The following is a 21,936-nucleotide window of genomic DNA, read 5'->3' as shown; positions in this document are numbered from 1 at the left end:
GCGAGCAAAAACTGTTTCCATTTCTTATTAGTTTTATCAAATTGTGGACTGTTTGTATCGTAAATACAGACACACACCAAAGCCACAATTCACAGTCTACACTTGTGATCATGGCAACGCAACACATTAACATTCTTTCTTGTAACATAGCGATGGTATTTCAGAAATATCCAGAAATTGGCGTGTACTTTTAGCGACTGAAAAGTTCATACAACTGGAAGATTTTCGGACACTAACAATTGTATACTTGTTCTAATATAAACTGTCTATCATTAATCTTTAATATTGAGAACAGGTACAATATAGCCTCATATACATCATATAGTACCTGGTATATTACATATTCGTGGGCAAATATAACGTAAGCATATTTAATTGTAGAATATAAATGAGTCATTCATATTAATTTCATATAATTATGAATAGTTATTTATTGAAATTGTCTACAATGACCTCAAACATGGCTCTAGTCATCGAAAACCGTTTGTGAACGTTATCGCCCCTAACCTTTACTCCAGTCGGGTCACGGACATTACGGACCATGGACATTACGGACCAGATTTAGGGACACTACGGGCCAGATTTAGGGATGTTACGGACCTCGATTTATAATCTGATTAACATTTTTGTTTTCATTTTATTCACTCCTTGGTCTTTGATTTGTTAATAAATACTTGTATATGAGTGCTCAGTATCGATCGGTGATCGATTGCTTTCTGAAATAAACTTCGCCGTTATCTATGGTTGTCGTTAGCCTGTTTGCGATTTTCACGACGTCAAATTTTATTATAAATATAGGTGGGGCACGGCACTCGCAGGTAAACATATTGTTTTTAATAATGACATCCGATCTATGCACAAATTAAAGCGTTAAGACCGTGCTAGCGAAGCAATAATGCCATGCAGTGCTGATTATTGAGAATTCGAAAAATTGCATCGTCTATTTAATTTATGTGTCACAAATTCAAGATGATGCATACCTGACCCAAATAGAATTTCGGATTACATCTATTGTCATTATTTAAATTTTGTTGATTGCCAAAGATCTTGCATGTAACTGAACATCATTTTTTGACATTTTCAAAATATTCCCTCCTTCCAAATAAGGTATACAGTGTTTGTTCTCTTTTGTTTTTGTTGAATATTCATTATGATATGAGTAAACATTTTAAGTGTTTTTACACCATTAGTCTCTAGTCCAAATAATTGTACCTTGACAGATTTCCGGGTTAAAGCATATTGCGTCTATAAAATATCATAAAAACAAGAAATATCACCAGATAATGTTATTTTATATTAGTTCCGTACACGAAAAATAAATATCCAACTTATAATTATGAATTTGACGGCTTTTCTTCATTTCATTCTGTTAAAACATAACGATATATACATGAAGGTCACCTGCAAGGCTTCAGGGCACAGTTTTAAATCGCTCGGGACATTTCGGCCATGGTCAAGTTGTTACGATTGTATTAACGAGGTCTATCTCGAAGCTTTGTCGGAGGAGGCCGAGTTATTACAATTGTATCGAGTTGTTCCCCTTGGCATAATTGTTGTCTCTGTCAGTCAACTTGGTTTTATTGGAAAGGTAAACAACTTGTTTTAATGCATTAAATGCTTGTTTAGTGCAAAATAACATTTCACTTACATGGTAAAATATGAATAACTCTTTTTGATCAATATCTACCATAAAATACTTCACTTATTTTTTTACAATTTCAATATTTTTAAAACACCCCCGGTTTTTGCACTAAACCGTTTAGACGTTAGGGATTGGAAGAATCCAGTATAACACGTCTATAATTTTAGACTACATTAGTCTCCAGCAGATTATGAATTGGCAAAATACATCATTTTGACTAAAATTAGGAATTCCAATTCTAATAAGAAATGCGTTAATAAATAGACAGAAAATATAGAAGAATTTGATATATGGTTTGTTTTGCTAGAAAAAAACAGCACTAAATAGTCATTATTTGTAATGTGTTCCAATATAAGAATGTAAGACTATGCTACTTAATCACATCCCTGAAAAGTTCATCTTGCTGGAAAACTCATTTGTTTGATCTGTTTCTTCAAGAAGATAACACGACACGCCATCTGTGCACAGTATACAGCATAAAGCTGTCTTTAAGCATTACAGTGTAAGCTGTCTTCCAATGAATACAGTGTAAGCTGTCTCCAAGCGAATACAGCATAAGCTGTCTTTAAACAAATACAGCATAAGGTGTCCTTTTATGTTGTCCTTAATCAAATAAAACATTTCTGTTACTTATTATCTCTGCAATGGCAACCCAAAAAGGCACTTAATACATCTTCACAAACACACGATAAGCTGTCTTTAAATGTTTTCTTGCAAATAAAGTTATATGTTACTTGAAGAATCTCTGTAATGGCATCACAAAATGCCGCTTTTAATGAGGACGACCATATTGGATAAAAGTTTTGTTTGACAGATTTAAAAAGCCATCGAAGACACATTAAAGATAATCAGGATACTGGAAGTTTTGCCATCTTACCATTTTGTCTACCTTGTTTATAATACAAATACACAATGCTTATCCATATCATTACCCTATTTGCGAAATCTACTGAAAAGGTACCCTTTTTTGCACATGCACCATTCATTCCCTGCTGAAAACAAATTGGCGATGGACAACAATCCAGTTAATGTTCATTCTACTGATGAAAGGAGGTATGTCATGACTTGTGCAAAAGAAGTTTACCACCGAACACTAGAGTGATATAGCTTTGTCTTTTTTTGTAATGTGCCCACTTTTTAGTTACTACCACTCTACAATAAGCTACACAATATTGATACGTCCTGCCTCGCCCACCACCTCTGCATGTTCTGCGGGCTTAAATGAACCACTGGTTTAACGGTTACCTGTGATATAAAAAATCAATAGCAAAGAGGTTACCCGTGCCGCTGTAAAACCGAAAGTAGGGCGTTTTATTGAATTTTACATATATTTTTGACAAATTATTGCAATTTGTATGAATATATGATATATATAAATGAATAAACGTAATATGTATGGTGTGTATATAATCAAACCAGTGGTTCATTTAATCCCGCAAGGCAAGACATATTGATATTGTGTAGCTTATTGTGGAGTTGCAGTAATTGAAAAGTGGGCACATTGCCAAAAAAGACATAGCTATAGCATTCTAGTGTTCCGTGGTATACTTCTTTTTCACATAATAATCCTCCTTTCATCAGTAGAATGAACATTAACTGGATTGTTGTCCATCGCCGATTTGTTTTCAGCAGAGAATGACCGGTGCATGTGCAAAAGGGTACCGTTTCAGTAGATTTTGCAAAGAGGTTACCGATATGGATACGCACCGTGAAATAGGGTAACATATTTTTACAGTTTGTCAATCTTATCATGAGAAGCAATTTATTTAATTAACTATAATGTTCTAAAATATATATTAGGTGTAATCAAACAATAATTCAATTCAGAAAGAAATGAATAATTCAGTAGACCATTTTATTGATTATTAAACCGGCTAATGGGTATTTTGACAAGCAGGATTTGTGAAGTCTTTTATAACTCAAACATCAGTGTTTTTGCATATTTATTTATGTTACATGCATGACTGTGTATAAAATGTTTTTGTTAATAAATGTAGAAATGGTGTGTAATATATAAAATATCTCATTTAAAGTCAAATTATGACAAGTTGTTGGGTGGTGGTTAGATCTTGGCAATTTACTTTATGGAACTAGTCTGACAAACTTGAGACTCAAAACTTGCATAATTTGCTTATCATAATTTATGCATCAAAGATTTGATGTTGAAAAGGATTATTAACTTGTATAAACTTATTATTTGATGAGGGGGCCTCACCCGATTATGAATGTAAATAAAATTGACTGTGCACAACGATATCCATTTGTAACCTGACCATTTGATATTCCTTCGCTTGAACAGTCAGTATATTAATACCTGTTAATACTTATGGCTAATTGTGAGGGTGTACATGTATATTGATAGCTTGTCTTTTTTTCTGCGCCTTGGCCATTACCCTAAAACTGTTCAGATATTCAAATGAAACTAGGAAGGGCAATACACACATTAATAGTAAGGCCCATTACTCTCATTTTTTCCAAGTTATGTCCTTTTTTGATAACACACAAGCATTCAATCCAGTGCGCTCTTATTCGCTCCTCATCATCACTACGTTAAGATCTGCTTACTGCTCCTCGTCAGCACTACGTTAAGATCTGCTTACTGCTCCTCGTCAGCACTACGTTAAGATCTGCTTACTGGCTTCTTGTTTGTATTTCAGGACTCTTTCCTAATCTACTCATTGCTTCTGAAAGGGAAGATAACTGCAACATTTACTCAACATGCCGCTGTTCGGTGATGGAGTTGTCAAGTTTAAAAACCAGGTAAAACCATGGTGTGATTTGCAATTAATTGTTAAACATATTATTACAAAATATATTTTACTTGTATAAACTAGATAAACAATATATAAAGGTAGCAGTGTACCAGTATATACCTGAACTTTTGTTGTTACAGGACTATGCCAGCCTAAAGAAACAAGCCCAGTCCACTGGGAACTATTTCGTGGACCCTGAATTTCCTGCCCAAGACAAATCTCTCTTCTACTCCAGTGGAAAACTGACAGGGGTCACATGGAAAAGACCGAAGGTTGGTGAATGGTATTGTTTTTTAAGCCTTATTTGTGGACTTAATTTAAATAGATTGTTAACTCTGTATTGAAGAAAAAATCTGGTCACATCATTGAAAAATGATATGTGTCCTAATGACTCTTGAAAACATATTGCTTAAAGTTGCTTTTTCACAGATTGACAGTTTTGACCTTTTTTAATTATTTTTTGTCTCAGAATCAGCCGATTTTGGCAATCATGCCAATTCAGTCGTATTATATAACTAACAATAATTGTTAGTTATATTATACGACTGAATTGAATTGCACAGTTCTTAATTGTTTAGAAAACTACATGGAAAGTTTCATTTACCGTATCGGTAAGTATTAGGAATGCTTTTAGCCATAAACATCGATTTTCATAGTAAATATTACAATTGGAATCTGCTCTTTTGTCATCAGTGTAATATCACTGGTTTCCAGACATTTATGCAAAAACTGGCTATTCCAAGGTCAAAAATAAAAAAACTTGTCAAAACAATCCATCTGTGAGATTGTAGCTTAAGCCAGCTTAAGGCAATGAAGTTTCACTCACACGGAAACTGCTGTTTTCGCATGTTCACCCAAAATTTAATAACATAAATTATATAATTTGAAAAACCGTGCTTCTGTTGATAAATCTTGTTAACAATGGTATCTGAAATATTGGGCTCCATTAATGAGATTTTGTTTACATTCGTTTTTAAAACTGTGTATATAATGTAAAAAACATTTATTGATGACATTGCATTAAAATTAAAATTATATCACATTTCCACTCCTTTACACCCAATGAAATTAAAATAAATTTCACCAAATACTTCCAAGAATATCCTTCAAAAAATGTTTTGTTTAGACAAAACATATCATTCCAGGCTTGGTTCAGGCTTGTGCTAATTTTCATCACTTCTTTCAGGATATCTGTGAGAACCCCAAATTGTTTGTGGAAGGCACGAGCTCCGGTGACGTGACCCAGGGTCGTCTCGGCAACTGCTGGTTTGTGGCCGCATCATCATGCTTAGCTCTCTACAAAGAACTCTGCCAAAGGGTAGGAATGGTGTTCTTATTTTTCTGGAAGAAATATAAGGTTTGTCGAGGAATATTTTCGCCTTTGTCAATATAAATGCAAAATTAAAAAGGGTAAGCAGATGTTAAACTTAGTTTATAATTACCATTGCTAATTTTTGTAGTAAGGCCCATAACTCTTGCTTTTACAGTTGACCTGATACCAAACCACCCTGATACATATATATATTCATAACTGTTCTAACCAATGGAGAGATTTACTAGTCACATGATTACCCTGGACAAACGCATGCATGTGGACTTGGATTCAGTACAATTACTTTTTTGTTAAAAGAAGTACCTGAGGTAGTTAACAGAAGAAGTCATGATCAGATTAAGCATTATATGTATTGTGTTGTGGTTTGAAAACAGTTAACAGAAGAAGTCATGATCAGATTAAGCATTATATGTATTGTGTTGTGGCTTGAAAACAGAGTGCTGATAGAAAACCCTCGTATTGGGATGGGTGACCACCAATCAGCATGTTTGTGACCCAATGTCCACAAAATGTGGTAATTACTTCGTTTCTGTCCTAGGTGATACCAAGTGGCCAGGAATGGGATGAGAACAAGCCGGACGACTACTCCGGGATATTTCGGTTCCAGTTTTGGCGCTATGGTCAGTGGACTGAGATCGTTATTGACGACCAACTGCCCACTATCAATGGAGAACTTGTGTTTATTCATTCGCAGTCTAAGAACGAGTTCTGGAGTGCACTGCTAGAAAAGGCCTATGCAAAGTATGTGGGGAAAAATATGAATGAAATTGATATGATACGAAGCAGCTCTGATTTCAGTATTTATCACCAGCATATTCAATTGAATGGTTTAGTGATAACCAGCATAACATATGTTTATACGTTAAAGATGCAAAAGATGCACTCTTACTCCCAAATAAGCAGTAGCTCTATTTAGACAGTTGTTTTAATTTACCGAAAAGGATGAATAAATATCAAAAACAATGGTTCTTATAAAGCATACATTGTTTCAAGTGAAAGAAAGGTGCATAAACATTGTGTTTCTACCTTTTAAAATGATCATTGAATGCTGCTAATCTATTAGGATGCACCATTGTGACCAGTCTATTTGTGCATTTTTAGCTATTAATTAGATGGTTACAATCGTGTTATCAGTTATTTATTATTTCATAAATGCATTATTAAGTACATAAAAGTAGAAGGTCTTTCATTCAAAATATATGTTTGTTATATTGAATTTAAAAATGAGTATCACTTTAATATTTCAAACTGTCTTTGCCTTACCCAGGTTATTTGGTTGCTATGAGACGCTGGATGGTGGGGATCTAGGTGAAGCCTTGGAAGACTTTACAGGGGGTGTATCAGAACAGCTCACCATCGCCGACCTGGGTGTTGCTGATAATCCAGAGGAGATGAACGTCTTTTTTGAGCGGCTAAAGAAAGAAGTGGACAGAAAATCACTGCTAGCAGCCTCCATACCAGTGTGTAAAACATGTTTTTATGAAAAATAGAAACATATTTATGTTTGTTCAATTTATTTTTTATGATAACCTATGCTCTTCACATTTTCTCAAAGGCTCTTTTAGTTTTGGTTTTTTGATGAGAACAAAGTTTTGGTATTTTAAAAGCCTTGATATGATTGCTGGTGGTTGACATTGTCACATTGTGCTTATTTTAAGACATAACTCAAATATGATTCACAGTTCTTAAGACTTTCCATGTCAGTCTTCACAATTGAGCCAAAATATCTTACCATAATATTTTTATATGCATAAATTTATAGAAGTTGTTCCGATTATCTTTTATATTAAAAAGAATGATTGATTGGGCTTGTAATCTGTGATAATCGATTGTATTTTGTCAAAATCGATCATCGATTCAACTCATCAAGTTGTTTTTCTTCTTATATCCTATTATAAGCGCTCAGTTTATTTTCAACAATTTCTCCTTTGAGTTCATTTATTCATTTGGAAGTGTTGGTATGTTATTGTTAATAATCTGGCCGAAAGCAGCAACAGCACTAAATAACACAAAACATAAGTATTGTTAAGGATTATGAGTTATTGTGCAAGAATAAAAGTACAAATAAGGTATTGTCAAAAAACTGAACTATCGATAATCAGTTACTTGAGTGGAACCGATTATCAATAGTCAAACTGGAACCGATTCCCAACACCAACTTAAAGTCAATCATACCTCAATTCAACTGGTTGATTTGTACTACAGGCAGCATCAAATGAGGAAATGGAAGCATCTACAGCCCAAGGCCTGGTGAAGGGACACGCGTACGGCATCACCGCTGTCAAGAACATCAGCCTTGAGACCGGAATGTTCTCCTTCCTTAACAAGAACAAACTTGCGATGATCCGACTGCGGAACCCCTGGGGCCAGGGCGAGTGGAAAGGGGCCTTCAGTGATGAGTGAGTCTTAAAAGCCTAATATAATTATGTGTAATATTAATGAGCCCATTTATCAGAAAAGGAACTATATGTTTACAGATAGGACAGGGTTGGGTACATCATTGTCTATGATTTCTTATTTCAAATCAGAACAGAAAATTAAGTTTTGACCTTAGCATACACAGCTCATTGTCACCATTACAAAATACACAAATAATAAATACATACATAATTAAATTATAATGTGTTTTAAATGAATAGAATTATAAATGTTCATGAATAAATTGTGAATAATTTATTCATTTTACTTCATAATAGTGGGAATCAGAAAATTATATGAGAATTTGGAGACAACACTTTTGTTCTGGGTCTCACTTTATTGGAATATTAAACCCTGAAAGATGGACTACACAGAAGACTCAAACTTGGCCATAAGTTAGAAACTTATTTCTATGAAACTTGAATAGCTAAATTCTTTCTTGAGTAATGCCCATTTAGCAACAGAGTACAACAGAGCCTGTAGTTTAGGAGACCAGGGAGTCTAGAAACAGAAGGACGCTTTCATTGATAAGTGACCTGTTGAACAAATATGTATATGATTTATTTGAATTCTGAATGGGATTTGAATGATGCAATTGTCTATTTTGTCATCGCACTGTTTTTAGAATTTATTACACATTATAATTGTAATCGTTATATAACATATAAAATTATTATATTTTGTTTTTCGTGTCTGATTCTCTAGAACATATATAGTGTTTACATGGGTATGTCATCACTGATAATACCTGCCTGTTCAGCTGTATGTTTTTTTTTAAAGAAATGAGACTATTATCATAGCCTTGTTTTGAGCATTGGTATTGTTTGGTAGTAAATAGAAAATCTCCTTGAAAAAATTGAAGTGGCTTTGCATCTGCATGCTGTCTTTCTGTGAGAATGTCTTGTCAGCACGTGTCACAATTCTGCACTGAATCAAAACACTCAGAAGCAAATATAAATTTGAATATTACCTGTTCTAGTGACCCGGAGTGGCAGAAGATCCCAAAGACAGAGAGGGAAAAGATGGGGCTGGTTTTCGCAGAGGATGGGGAATTCTGGTGAGACTTGAAAGATTCTAATCTCAAATGAAAAAAACCTGTTACCATTAATTACTTGTTAAGTTAGCAATGATTTTTTTTTCATTTTTTTTTACTGCCTGTGCCTTTTCAATTGGGAAAATAAGCGCGAAAAGTCCAAAAATTAGGAAAAGTATAACATGGTCATTTTACTTATAGAAGATTTAATTTTCTGCTTTAACTTTCAGAGGTTATTATATATATATATATGTGTCCATACAGACTTTTTCTATAACATGGTGATGCAAGACAGCCATTAACAAGGTTTTGATTTCAAAACAATACTCACGACAACATGTTTAAACTGGATGTTAATTGTGTGTCTGTGTATTTTGAAGTCTGTGTATGAAGTTTTGCACTCAAAATCTAATTTAGAACTAAACAGTTGAGTACAAAACATTTAGATACTTAAAACACACATAAATAGATTTCCTTCGACGCTGTGAAACTGCTATTGTTTACCGAATACCATACTTCATTGACTATGGCAACAATTTTCAAGTTAAACATGTATTTTGCATTACGAAAACTGAAAGTAAACTGAAAATTAATCCTGGCAAAAAAGACTGTAAATGAATATCAGCTATTTTGTGTTTACCCGGACTGGATTTTACTGGATAGGATGACAGATGATCAAAAAATGTATGAAATGGCAGTGAACTTAAATGAAATGTGAAATTAACTTTGCAGCTTTAAATTGAAAGTAAAAAGAAACTCAGGAAAGAGGGGAAAACTGAATTCGGTTTTGGGGAAAAACTGGCCATTTTGGGGGAAAAATGGATGCTTTTTGGCGAGGGGAAAGGGCCGATACTCAACACTAAATTGGCCAAAAAAAATCACTGGTTAGATAATATACTATGAAAGTGTTCAATTTTATTGCATTCTTTTCTTCATACTTAAGTAATTGCTGAAATTGATTTAGTGTTATAAAGTTATTACAAGTAGGCCAAGACCACTTTAAAGAAGTTAACGTACAGGGAAGCTGTTTGATGTGACCATTTTTAGGATAAAATTCTTCATCAATAAGGGGTTTAATAAAAATATCTTGTTATGAACTTCTCAAACACTTTTTGAAGGATGACAGTGATCAGGCATTATTTGCAGATGATCAGGAGGGTTTTACGCTGCATAATTTTTTACCAGAATTATGCCCCTTTATTCCCCGCGATAATCCTGTTTAAAAGTATTAAAACACTGCTTGTTTACATTCTTTGCTTTCGTATTTTTACAACTTCCAAGAGGCACTTCTGTGACAAACATGATTACAGGTGCATCCATGTCCTTTGGACACCATGAAAATTGGGTGTTTAAAATGGTATGGACTATGTTTATTGTAACAAATATGATAATAAAAACATGTGTCACATACAGGATGACCTTTGAAGACTTCTGCCAGCACTATGTGAACTTGTCTTACTGTCGTGTGGTGAACACCTCCATGTTCAGCCTGTCGAAAACCTGGCACGAGGGGTTGGCTCACAGTGCCTGGAAGAAACCCAACCTTGCCGGGGGCTGTCTCAACAATAAGGATACTTTCTTGAAGAATCCCCAGGTACGTACTGGTTATTCTGTTTATCAATCATTTAAACAGACCCTCAACATGAAATTTAAGTAGATAGGTAACAAATAAAGCTTCAAGCAGATCAGTGAAAATGCTGTCTTGGATATGTACATGCTATTGTGTAGCCAGCTAGAATGTTTTTATTATATTCTTTTAACAATGAACTCTATACTTAAATCATCGTTACAGTTTGTGTTCAAAATCAATGTTTGTTGCAGTTTGTGTTCAGTATTGATGTATGCTACAGTCTCTGTTCAAAACAATGTTTGTTACAATTTGTGTTCTGGCCCCAATTTCTCGAAACTTCTTAAGCTCAACAGGCTTAAGTCGCTTATTTCACTTAGCCAAAATACAAACTGAAAATGGATTTTGATAAATGGAAAATGGTTTATTCTGATGATCATACAGATTTTTCCTACAAAATTTCTAAAATATTCTAGAAGAAGTAAATATAACACATTTTATAGAACAACAAAAATAGTGAGATTAGCTTAATCCTGTTATAAGGGACTTAAGAAGTTTCGAGAAATTAGGGCCTGTTCACATTAATGAATGTTAAAGTTTCTGTTCAGTATCAATATATGATGCAGTTTGTCTTCAGTATTCATGTTTTTTACAGTTTGTGTTCATAATAATTGTTTGATGAAGTTTGTGTTCAATATCGATGCATGTAACAGTTTGTGTTCAGTATCGATGTATCTAGCAGTTTGTGTTCAGTATCAATGCATATAACAGTTTGTGTTCATAAAAATTGTTTGAGGCAGTTTGTGTTCAGTATCGATGTATGTAGCAGTTTGTGTTCAGTATCGATGTATGTTGCAGTTTCTGTTCAGTATTGGTGTATGTAACAGTTTGTGTTCAGTATCGATGTATGTTGTAGTTTGTGTTCAGTATTGATGTAATTTTCAATTTGTGTTCAGTATGGATGTATGTTACAGTTTGTGTTCAGTATTGATGTATCTTACAGTTTGTGTTCAGTATTGATGAGAATGAGGAGGACACAATGATGCAGATCATGCAGAAGTCAGTACGCAGTCAGACAGGAAGTGGAAACACAACCATTGGCTTCACATTACTTAAAGTAAGAACCATGTCATATTTGTTTTTTTTTGCCTAAGTTAGAAGTTTCAACTTCTAAGTTAATTTGGCTGTAAATCATGTGACTGGATGTTATAATTTTTAATAGCTTATTGTTGGCCATATGCCATCCCACAGCCAAACATGGTTATGCCTCTGGAAATTTAAGATCTTAAGACATACGATCTTAACTGAATCAGGGCCCTGGCCCTGAGTTAAATTCTATGTGTCCACTGAAATGCATTTAAATACTTTGTATGTATAAACTCACATACTGGAAAACACACACATTATATTTCACACACATAACAAATTTTTATCCTATTGGTAGATTTTATGCATATTTTTTTATTTAAATTGCAATACTTTACAGACTGGACAGCCTAATTGAGGATGATATATGGACTGAAGTGAAAGTATAATATTTTAATATTAAACAGTCAAAAAAGTTACATTGATTGGTTATGTTTTGTTGCACAGGTGGAAGAAAATCGACATCACCGTATCCATGACTACACCTACCAGGAAGTGATCAAGAACACAACTTTCCGAGATAGTCGATCAATTTTCCAGAAAATGAAGCTTGACAAGGGTCGCTACCTGATCATCGCCTGTACCTTCGACAAGGATCTGGAGGTGGAATTCTTGTTCAGAATTTACACAGGTTGTGCCAATGACTTCAAGTAAGTGTTTCAAGAAATTGTTTCTAACAGTTATAAGACAGCACCTAGCGATTCAAGAGCTGATATGAATCTCTGTCAATGGGTTTCCTTGTTAGAAACCTGTGTTTACTATAAATGGCCACTGAGAATGCTGGGCCTGTATTCACTAATATCACGCCTCCAGCTTGTGAACACAATTGGGCTGGTCAAAGTGTGTGGAGTCTGACTCCACGTGTACTTTAACCAGCACAATTGTGTTCATATCCCCGATGGGCAAGTGAGCAAATAACCAAAAAGCGCTAGCGCGCTTTTCAGAACTTGCTTGCGTTTGCTACTGCATAAGCATGAGAAAAAATAGATAACTTTGAATGAACACCCCCTTACTTTTTCCTAGGGAGTTGAAGCATGAAAAGCCCGAGCGGAGTTTTTGGAACTGTTGTGCCAAGCAGCCGGTGATGGTCACCCAGATCAAGATTCTCAAGGCCGAAGGATTGGAAAAGCAGGAGCGGGATGGTAGGTGGTGCTGGGCGTGATGATGCCGTTGTTGCTGGGGTCTAGTTTCTGGGGACTAACCTATTGTACACAGGAATTATTGTCCTTTTTACATTTTTTTATAATAGTTGTGGTTTTAAATTGTTAGCCTCAATATTATTCATACTGCCAGTATTTGTTTTGTTATTGTTTCAAACATATGGGGAATAAGAATCTAGTTAAACATTTAATGAGCGAAAATTCATATCAAATTATAACATAAAATTTAGTGGATGGTGGGGATTCCAAGAAATCTATGTTTGAACTGAACATGTATTTTATATAATATCAGTGAGTTAAAACGTACAACTTATGATTTTAATTTATGTAATTTACAAGAAAAAGCACAAAAACAAATTTATCTAGAAATGCATGGGAGTGTGATTTCAAAAATGGTCACATTTGACATACAGAAATACACAGTGATGACTGTATGTCTTTTTATTCCAATGTTTGGCAGGTGGCGACCCCTACTGTGTGATAAAGTGTGAAGGTCAGCAGGTGTACACGTCTGTGAAGAAAGACACCTTGAACCCAGAGTGGAAGCAGGCAGCTGTCTTTTTCAGGAAAAACCCACTGAAAAACCCAATTAAAGTGCAGGTAAGTCATACAATGTCATTAGCTTATATTAATTTTCTTCTTTTAAGCCCGTTTATGAAGGCAGCTTAGAGCTATGATGAATTATGCAAGAGTTTGTTTCAAGGGTGTCTATTTTGAAAGGTCAGAGTATTTCAACTGGTGGGTTGGGAACCCATGTCCTCAGGCATGGGATAAGGGCAAGTTTACCAGTAAAACAATCATAACCTCTAATCTCATGTTAATGATTGACACATAAGTGATGCGATGCTAAACACAGAAAACTCTGGGTAATTACGTTATGTCTCCCCTTTTCTGAAACTCCCCTTTTCTGGCCTTCAAAACTGGAAATGTGCTGTTTTTTTGCCAGTCATCTTATTAGTTTTTTTTATCTGAAGCAGAACTATAGTTAGAACATAGATAGGCAGCAATGTGTAGTAATGCACCTTACAAGCATTCTAACTCTTAAGCGACTTGTCGAGTTATCTGCCCTAATTCCCCTTTTTATCATGTAATTTTTGTCCAGGCCATTTCATGAAAACTGTGATTGACTGTTCAGGGATGTCAATGTCAACTTGTACTCAGTACAAAAATGATAACTCTTGGTCACATTGTTGCAGAGTTATCTGCCCTTTTTCCTTTTTTTATTAAGTAATTTTTGTCCAAGCCATGACTTGAAAACTGTTATAGATTGTTCGTAATCATAGATGTCAATGTCAACTTCTGCTCTGTGCAGAAATGATAACTCTGGGTCATATTGTTGCAGAGTTATTTCCCTTTTCCCTTTGAATTTTCGTAAAAGAGTGTGAACAACATTTCTCAGAAAACATTCTTAAATGTGAATCTTTTTCAATATTCGGTATTTCTGATCTGAACAAAAGGATTAAATTACATACATGTGTGATTTCAAATTTGATTTTCTTCTTGATTCTTTTAATGCCCTTACCAGTTGTGAAAAAATAAATGATGCGAATACATATTTTCTATTTCAGATATGGAACAGCAATATCATCAAGGACACCTACATGGGCAAGCACCTGTTCATTAGCGCGGATGAGTGCACACGATCTATCCAGACAGTGGGGTTGGTTGGGCGTGGGCGTCAGGGCGACCAGGTTCGCTCAGGAAAGTTAATCGTGGAGATAACGCAGTCGAAAACACTTTCTGCCATCTAGAAAAGAGACCTAAATTTAAAGCACCACTAGTTCTGATAACTGAGTCAAATGTGATCGAGAACTATCTAGCAAGGGGATCGCTTATAATATATAGTTTGAGATTATGTAGTTGAATACCTGAATACCAAAAACCCACTCGCATCTATCAAGGAAAAGGGAACTCATAACACGTAATGTTTTTAACTTCTAAGCTGCTATTTTATGCAAGGAGAGGTTGTGATAGATTTGTGCAACCAACAATGTGGGTATTATGTAATCAATTTAGAACATACATACCGGTGCCTTTTACGGCAAAATATCGTGAGATCGATAATTTGAGATTAATGTGAAACAAGTGTCACAAACTTAATTATAGGCTTAACTTGCAAAATCAAATAAAGATCACCTAAACTGACAAAGAGGGCTAATTGTTTTGACCATTCACAAAATATGAATTTGAATTTTTAATTTAATTAGTACGAATAAGTGTTGATAACATGGTCCCTTTACTTTTGTGAAGGCATGAAGTGGCTACTTTCTTTTAAATACTAGACTGAACTGCAGCAGATCAGATATACATTGAAAAAACTTTTATCAGCCATATTTTCATTACCAAATAGGTGAAGTTTAAGGTTAATTTGTTGTATAACAATTAAGTGTTTTTAAACTTTTTTTTTATATTTTAAATATCTTTATTTTTAAATAAGTAAGTTTAGAGGGCAAAGACCACCTTGGTCAAAAAATGATTGAATTATGAGTGAGGAATTCCACAGTCAACATCATAACAGAGTATTTGGAAAAATATAAAAAATATTTCCCAATTTCGTCAAGAAATAAAACTTTTTTATATATAATGTCTTAATAATGCAATGACAATATAAACTATGTCAAATAGCATGTAACTTCCATGTTTTAACATAGCAGATCAAAGAAGGCTATTAAAAGCTTGTATAAATACTCTTAACAAAATTTGTGATCTGTCAGTTATAATTTGTTGACAAAAAAAATAATATTGTAGCAGATTTAAATAAATGTATGTTTACATGAATATTTTATGAGCTATTATTGTGATGCATTTTGAGTAGCTGTCAACTAAATGTGGGTATAAGTATAAAAAAATTGTTGCTTTTTGCTTTTAAAATGCTACTGGGAGAGATGTTCACTAGTAAACAAAATGGTTGGATCATTTGTTGACAAGCTTATGCCTAAATTTACTCTAGAATATATCTACCACTTGCTCAATAGTACTGCAGGAGATGAAGGGCTGTCCAGCTAAGATAATTTAGTGTTTACAGGAAATAATGTACTATCCATCTAGTAAGATAAATTGACAAAAATAACCCACTTAATAAAACCAATTAAACTTTTCGTAAGAATCTTCTTAATGATCATTTCATACTCCCTGCGCTCCCATTGGGGGAGATGTAAGCGTAAACACTAATATAGAGATGCACAATTGAGTAAAACTGCTGACATATAATTTGGATGTGGCTCAAACATAGGTACATGTAAACCTCATAGGAGATGATGATATATTTATCATTAAAGCTGCAATCTCACAGATTAACCATTTTAACAACTTTTTTATTTTTTTGTCTTGGAAAGAGCATTTTTTGGCATAAATATCTGCAAACCAATTATATAAGATTGCTGACCAAAAAATCAGACCTTGGATTTTCATATTTCCGTTAGAAAATTAATGTTTTATGGCTTAAACCGTTACTAACGGTTAAAGAAAAACACATAAAACATCAATTTTTGAACTTAAATATAAAAATCTGCGATCTGATTTTTTGTCAGCAGTATAATATAACTGTTTTCCATGGATTTTTGCCAAAATTGACTAGTTTCAAGACAAAAAATAAAAAAAGTTGTCAAACCGTTCAATCTGTGAGAGTGCAGCTTTAAAGGGTTGATATGTATTTTTATGGTACAATATTCTTTGCAACAATATATTATAATAATTGTTAAAAATCTATTAAAAATAATATCTATTGATAATATGAAAGTAGAGGTACATTTTGTATTTAATGAGATTAAAATAACTTTGTTCAAAGGACCCCAGTGATTATTTTACTTAGTTAAGTAGAAATGTTAAGAGCTCAATAATGGTAGGTAGGGATTTTATATTGATAATTGTGTTATATAATGTTCACATTGTGTAATAATGCACTTTATTTTTTATATATTCATGTACATGTAGGTAAAAATATGTATATTTATATAAATATGCTTGGTTTCAATGTAACCACATTTATATTATGCTCTCTAGTTTTTAAAGGTTTATTATTAATCATTTTAATGCAATTCAACCAAATAAAGAATCATGAAGTAATAAGAAAAATAAGAAAAAATGTCAGAAAACAGATCTTAATTCTGTTTAATAGTTATTTTGGTTTGTAGAAATATAATTTCTTTACCACAGCGTATTTCATTGATAGATTGGACAATGTGAAGGGTTATTTTCTGATGTATCAATTTAGTTGTTTATATCACAATTATATTGTTATTTTCACTAAATGTTATGGTGCTTACATTAAATGTAATGTGATCATATTGTGACATTTGTCAGATATACACGTACATGTACTTTTGCCATTAGTCTTTAAAGTAAAATGATCTTATCTACTTATTTTTTTAATTCTACACATATACATTTACATGCATTTAAAGGCAAATGGTTGTGTTTATTTTGTTTGGAATAATTGATCAGCTTTATGCTTTAGTTGTCAGTCTTCTATGAATGAAAACTAAAATATAAAAAAAATGCTCTTTTACAATATCTATTGATATATTTTTCTATATAATATTATTTTTCTCTATTTTTCTTACAACTTCTTTTTTCAACTGTTGTATGTTTATTTGTTTTTTGTCAGCAATTAGATGTAATGAGTGAAAGATAAAGCTTTTGAAATACCTCTTTTTGTAACTATGCTAAGACTGTTATTATAAAACTTTGCTTTTTGCTCATTCATGTGTTTATAAATGAAATCCTTTTTCTGTCAGAATGGTAATTTACTGCTAGGATTGTAGCAGGGTCCTGCACCCTGTCCTTTTTAGTGGCATGGAGACCAGCTTGGGCACCCTTCTGCCTTCATGGAATTAATTGCTGAAGACTGTCATATATTTCCTTTGTTTTGATTAAAACTTATAATAATGTTATAAATACACATTACATATTTGGCAGTTGAAGCCTGACATTATTCAATTTTAAAACAAACAGTTTTTGTGAATCTCATAATGTTCAAGCTCATGACAGCCTGATACAATGTGCCTTTTTCTCCATTTGACACATTCCTTCTTCTGCAGCAGACTGACCTTTTTAAAACCTGGCTAAAACTCTTACCTCTATATGTTCTTATTTGTCTAAAAATTGTGTCTGCCTATCAAATATAAAATTAATGTTTGAGTCTTAACAAATGTCCTTTAACCAAAATTACTAAAAACATGCACATTACTAAATACAAGTCTTGTGCTTTCAACAGGGTTAATATAATATCACATGTAGATTGTGTCTTTAAAATTGTAAATAGCTCATGTAAACAATTTTCAATTATAGTAACTTCCAAAATGTCTTAATGCTGAATGGTTTTTTAGGCACTTACCATATTAAAATGCTCGAATTTCTTAGAAAAAAATAGAAGTTATATTTGCTAGTTGTCCAGCAGGTTAAGGGTAATTGTGTACTTTTGGTGAAGGGAATGTTGCAATAATTCATTTTCAAAATGCTTTATTTGTTGTATATTCTAAATGTCTCTTGCTTTTTATATATGCCTGTTCGTAGAATGGGATGTATTATTATAGTTTCACCTGTGGCGTATAGGAGGCTGACTCTTGTATTGGCAAAAAATATACTTACAATTGTCCACTCTCTAAGTTTGGCTAACCTACAACCACTTATCACCAAACTTGGTGGCCTAAAACAAGGACAGGCCTATTTTGCGACTGTTGGGGCTCTTGTAATTTTTAACTTTATCAGTTTTTTTGTTTTAGTGTTTTCACATGTTTCAGTCCTGAGCATATTTATTTACCGGTAATATCGGTAAATGAATGGCAGACTGTTGTTACAGAATAAATAATTTGTTTCATTAAATATATTTTTGTTGTGTTGACTCTTATTTGTAGAATATTGTATACAAACACCAAATGTACCTTGAAATAAATAAAAAAACAACGAGGAAAATAATTTGGTTGATTCATGTCACTGTTTATTTCTAGACATGAAACAGAAATAAGTAAAAAAAAAAGATGAGTAATTTATCCACATTAAAGCTGCACTCTCATAGATTGACAATGTTTTTCTTCTTTTTTTGTCAATCCATGTGTCAATGACTAGGAACCAGTAATATAAGACTGCTGACAATACTGATCAGACCTCAGTTTTTCGTATTTAAGTTTCAAAAATGATGTTTTGTGGCTAAAAACATTACTTGCGCTTTAAGAAAACTCATTTTTCAGCAGTTTTTTCAAACAACCAAGACCTGTTCTTTAGCGAGTTGTTTTATTTTTCTGAATAGAAGGCATCAATGCCAAATGCAGTTGATTCTGAGACAAAAATGTCAAAAGACAAAATTGTCAATCTGTGAGAGTGCAGCTTTAACAATGGATACAACAGTTTTAGAGAGATGTGCCCATATACAATATTGTGCTTATTACCTTTATTGTTACTCTTTTACAATGTTCTTCAAAGAAATTGTCCATGTTCTTGCCCTGTAATTGTTTTATGATGACTTTTTTCTTGATTGTCTTAAATGTTTCAACTTTTTTTTTTACTTTTTTAAAAACAATATCTACAAATGCAATAACTTTCAATGTTGTGTGAATCACTTTTATTTGCTATGAAATTTGAACAAAGATACCATCATTGTAAGAAAGTCATGTTCATATAAAAGGCCTGTATACAATTATATATTTCTTGATATCTTTATCTTTAAGGCTATTCCAGTAAAACATTTAACCCATGGGGGAGAGGAGGAAATTAATTTCTTATTATATGGGTGGGTGTTTTTTCGCTAATTTGGACTCTAAAAGGGTAAATTTGCTTCTGTTGGAGGTAGGTATAATGTAAAATCGCCTTCCCCCTGGGGGTTATATGTTTAGTCGGTCAATAGCTATTCATAGCTAATGTTTTCTCTGTTATGTCATACCGACTGAAAATAAAATTTTATTTGATTTGTTTTAATGGAATAGCTCTTAGACATGCCTCAGTGGTTCCATTCAGTCTATTGGTCAGCTAAATATACAGGCCAATCAAAACACTCAGATTATATTCTTAAATAAAAGTTAAATCTAAGTTGGTTATTAAATACAGCCCCAGGTATATAATAAATGTTAACATAGTTGCTTGTTAGATAACCATTTATGTTGCCAATCCTGATGTTGTTAAAAACCATATATATATTTTATGTTCTATTTTTATTTATAAACATCTTTAACTGTATAAAGCTATAGTTTATTAAAAATAAATACTGAAATGGTTAAATGTTGTACTGATGTGTACCAAACTTGATATAAATGTAAGAATGTCAAGGGTTCAATAGCAAAGACTGAAGTTTTATTCATTCAGGCTCTAGGCCATGTTTTAATAAAGATCAAAAGAGTGCAAGTTTCCAGGCCCAGTTTTGCATGTTAACTGCATTTCAATCAAAATATAAGGATATTTTTTAGCCTGACCATTCAAAGAATAAGGAGGACTATACTACTCTCCCCAGCGTCTGCATCGGTTTCAGGGTCTGTCAAAAGTTTTAGGGCAAGTTGGAATTTTCACTAAGTATAACTCCAATACTGTTCATTCAATTAAATTCATACTTTCACACGTCTTGTTCAGGACCATAACTCCATATCATCCTAAATACAAATTATTGCCCATAATTGGTTAAAGTTTCAGGGCACATTGTGTCAGCTAAAAAGTTGAATTTTCATTAATAACTCCTATGCGCTTCATTCAGTTCACTTCATACTTAACACAACTGTTGATGGACATCATGCAATTAGGTAACATAACTCTATATATTTACACCTCAACTTCCATTCCTTAAATGAACTGCCTTTCGGCAATTGTGTTCATCAATCGATGAACGCAACATCTTCGGATATGTTCAGATCGTAATTCATTGCATAACAATATACATGAAAGCTATTGATCTTGTTATTGGTTGTATTGTGTCTGCAGGTCCCATAAAATATAGATCAACATTTTTAAAAGTGTTAGTTTATTATATTTAAAATATAATGGTACAAGAAGTGTTTCAATTTTACGTTTTAAAGTGATTTCAAGTGGTTGATCTTTTCCCGCGTTATTGTGACGTCATTTGAAAAAAATGTTTCCGGTTATAGTCGGGTCGTTCTATTTACAGAATGGGTAAGAACGGATTACTTAAAGGTTATCTTAAATGAAATAAAGAATTTTTTTAACAATTCTTGAATGAAATAATGAACTATTGGTGTAAATATAAGGAATGAATTGTGGGGTTGATGTCATTATCGGGGATATGAACGCAATTGGGTTGGTCAAAGTACGCGTGGAGTCCTTCGGACTTCACACACATTGACCAACCCAATTGCGTTCATACCCCAATAATGACATCAACCCCGCAATTCATTCCTTAAGTAATGCTTTATACAAATTATGGCCCTTGAAGGAGCTAGAAAGTTTTAGAGAAAATTGGGGTTTTAACTTAGATCTCAAAAAACATTGGTCTAATGGAATTCTCATCCATCAGAGGTTTGATGCCCATACAAATTATGGCCATTGATTGAATGTTAGGTTAAAGTTTTAGGGCAACTTGGGGTTATAACTCTCATCTCAAATAATGTTCATTCAACGGAATTAATACTTTCCACAGTATTTTTCATGACCATCACACAATTATGGATAGAAAATGAAGGAGAATTCAAAATACAATGGTGGAAATGATATGTGCTAAATTTTGTGATAATCAGGCCATGAAAAATGATAATTTATTTGCTGCTGCTGATGATGATGACGTGGTGATAATGATGATGATGATGATGATGATGATGATGATGATGATGATGATGATGACGATGATAACGTCAATGAATGATGATGATGATGCTGATGATGATGATGACGACGACGAAAATGTTGATGGCGATCGTATTTCGCAAAAGTAAATCCAATATGGCTGCGC

General features: G+C 33.4%; 1 protein-coding gene across 1 annotated transcript; it reads left to right on the top strand.

Annotated features, from left to right (window-relative positions):
• Window positions 1–765: 765 nt before the first annotated feature.
• On the top strand, window positions 766–20,264 carry LOC128219845 (calpain-5-like). Its single transcript, XM_052927954.1, has 14 exons — window positions 766–818; window positions 4,300–4,402; window positions 4,536–4,667; window positions 5,582–5,713; window positions 6,267–6,469; window positions 6,996–7,188; window positions 7,934–8,127; window positions 9,126–9,203; window positions 10,593–10,773; window positions 11,750–11,863; window positions 12,340–12,542; window positions 12,916–13,034; window positions 13,513–13,652; window positions 14,621–20,264. Exons 2-14 carry the CDS (start codon window positions 4,361–4,363, stop codon window positions 14,801–14,803), a joined length of 1,914 nt encoding a protein of 637 aa, XP_052783914.1. The 5' UTR covers window positions 766–818; window positions 4,300–4,360; the 3' UTR covers window positions 14,804–20,264.
• The last annotated feature ends 1,672 nt before the right edge of the window (window positions 20,265–21,936 follow it).

The sequence above is a fragment of the Mya arenaria genome, chromosome 15 (genome assembly GCF_026914265.1).
Source record: "Mya arenaria isolate MELC-2E11 chromosome 15, ASM2691426v1".
Lineage (NCBI taxonomy): Eukaryota > Metazoa > Mollusca > Bivalvia > Myida > Myidae > Mya > Mya arenaria.
This window is presented reverse-complemented; position numbering and strand designations above follow the sequence as displayed.

Bases quoted from the DNA above. Each gene is read 5' to 3' on its own strand.
- LOC128219845 (XM_052927954.1), top strand. From the start codon at position 4,361: ATGCCGCTGTTCGGTGATGGAGTTGTCAAGTTTAAAAACCAG. The intron at 8,128-9,125 runs GTGAGTCTTAAA...TACCTGTTCTAG, and splicing joins AAAGGGGCCTTCAGTGATGA to TGACCCGGAGTGGCAGAAGA. The intron at 11,864-12,339 runs GTAAGAACCATG...TTTGTTGCACAG, and splicing joins TTGGCTTCACATTACTTAAA to GTGGAAGAAAATCGACATCA.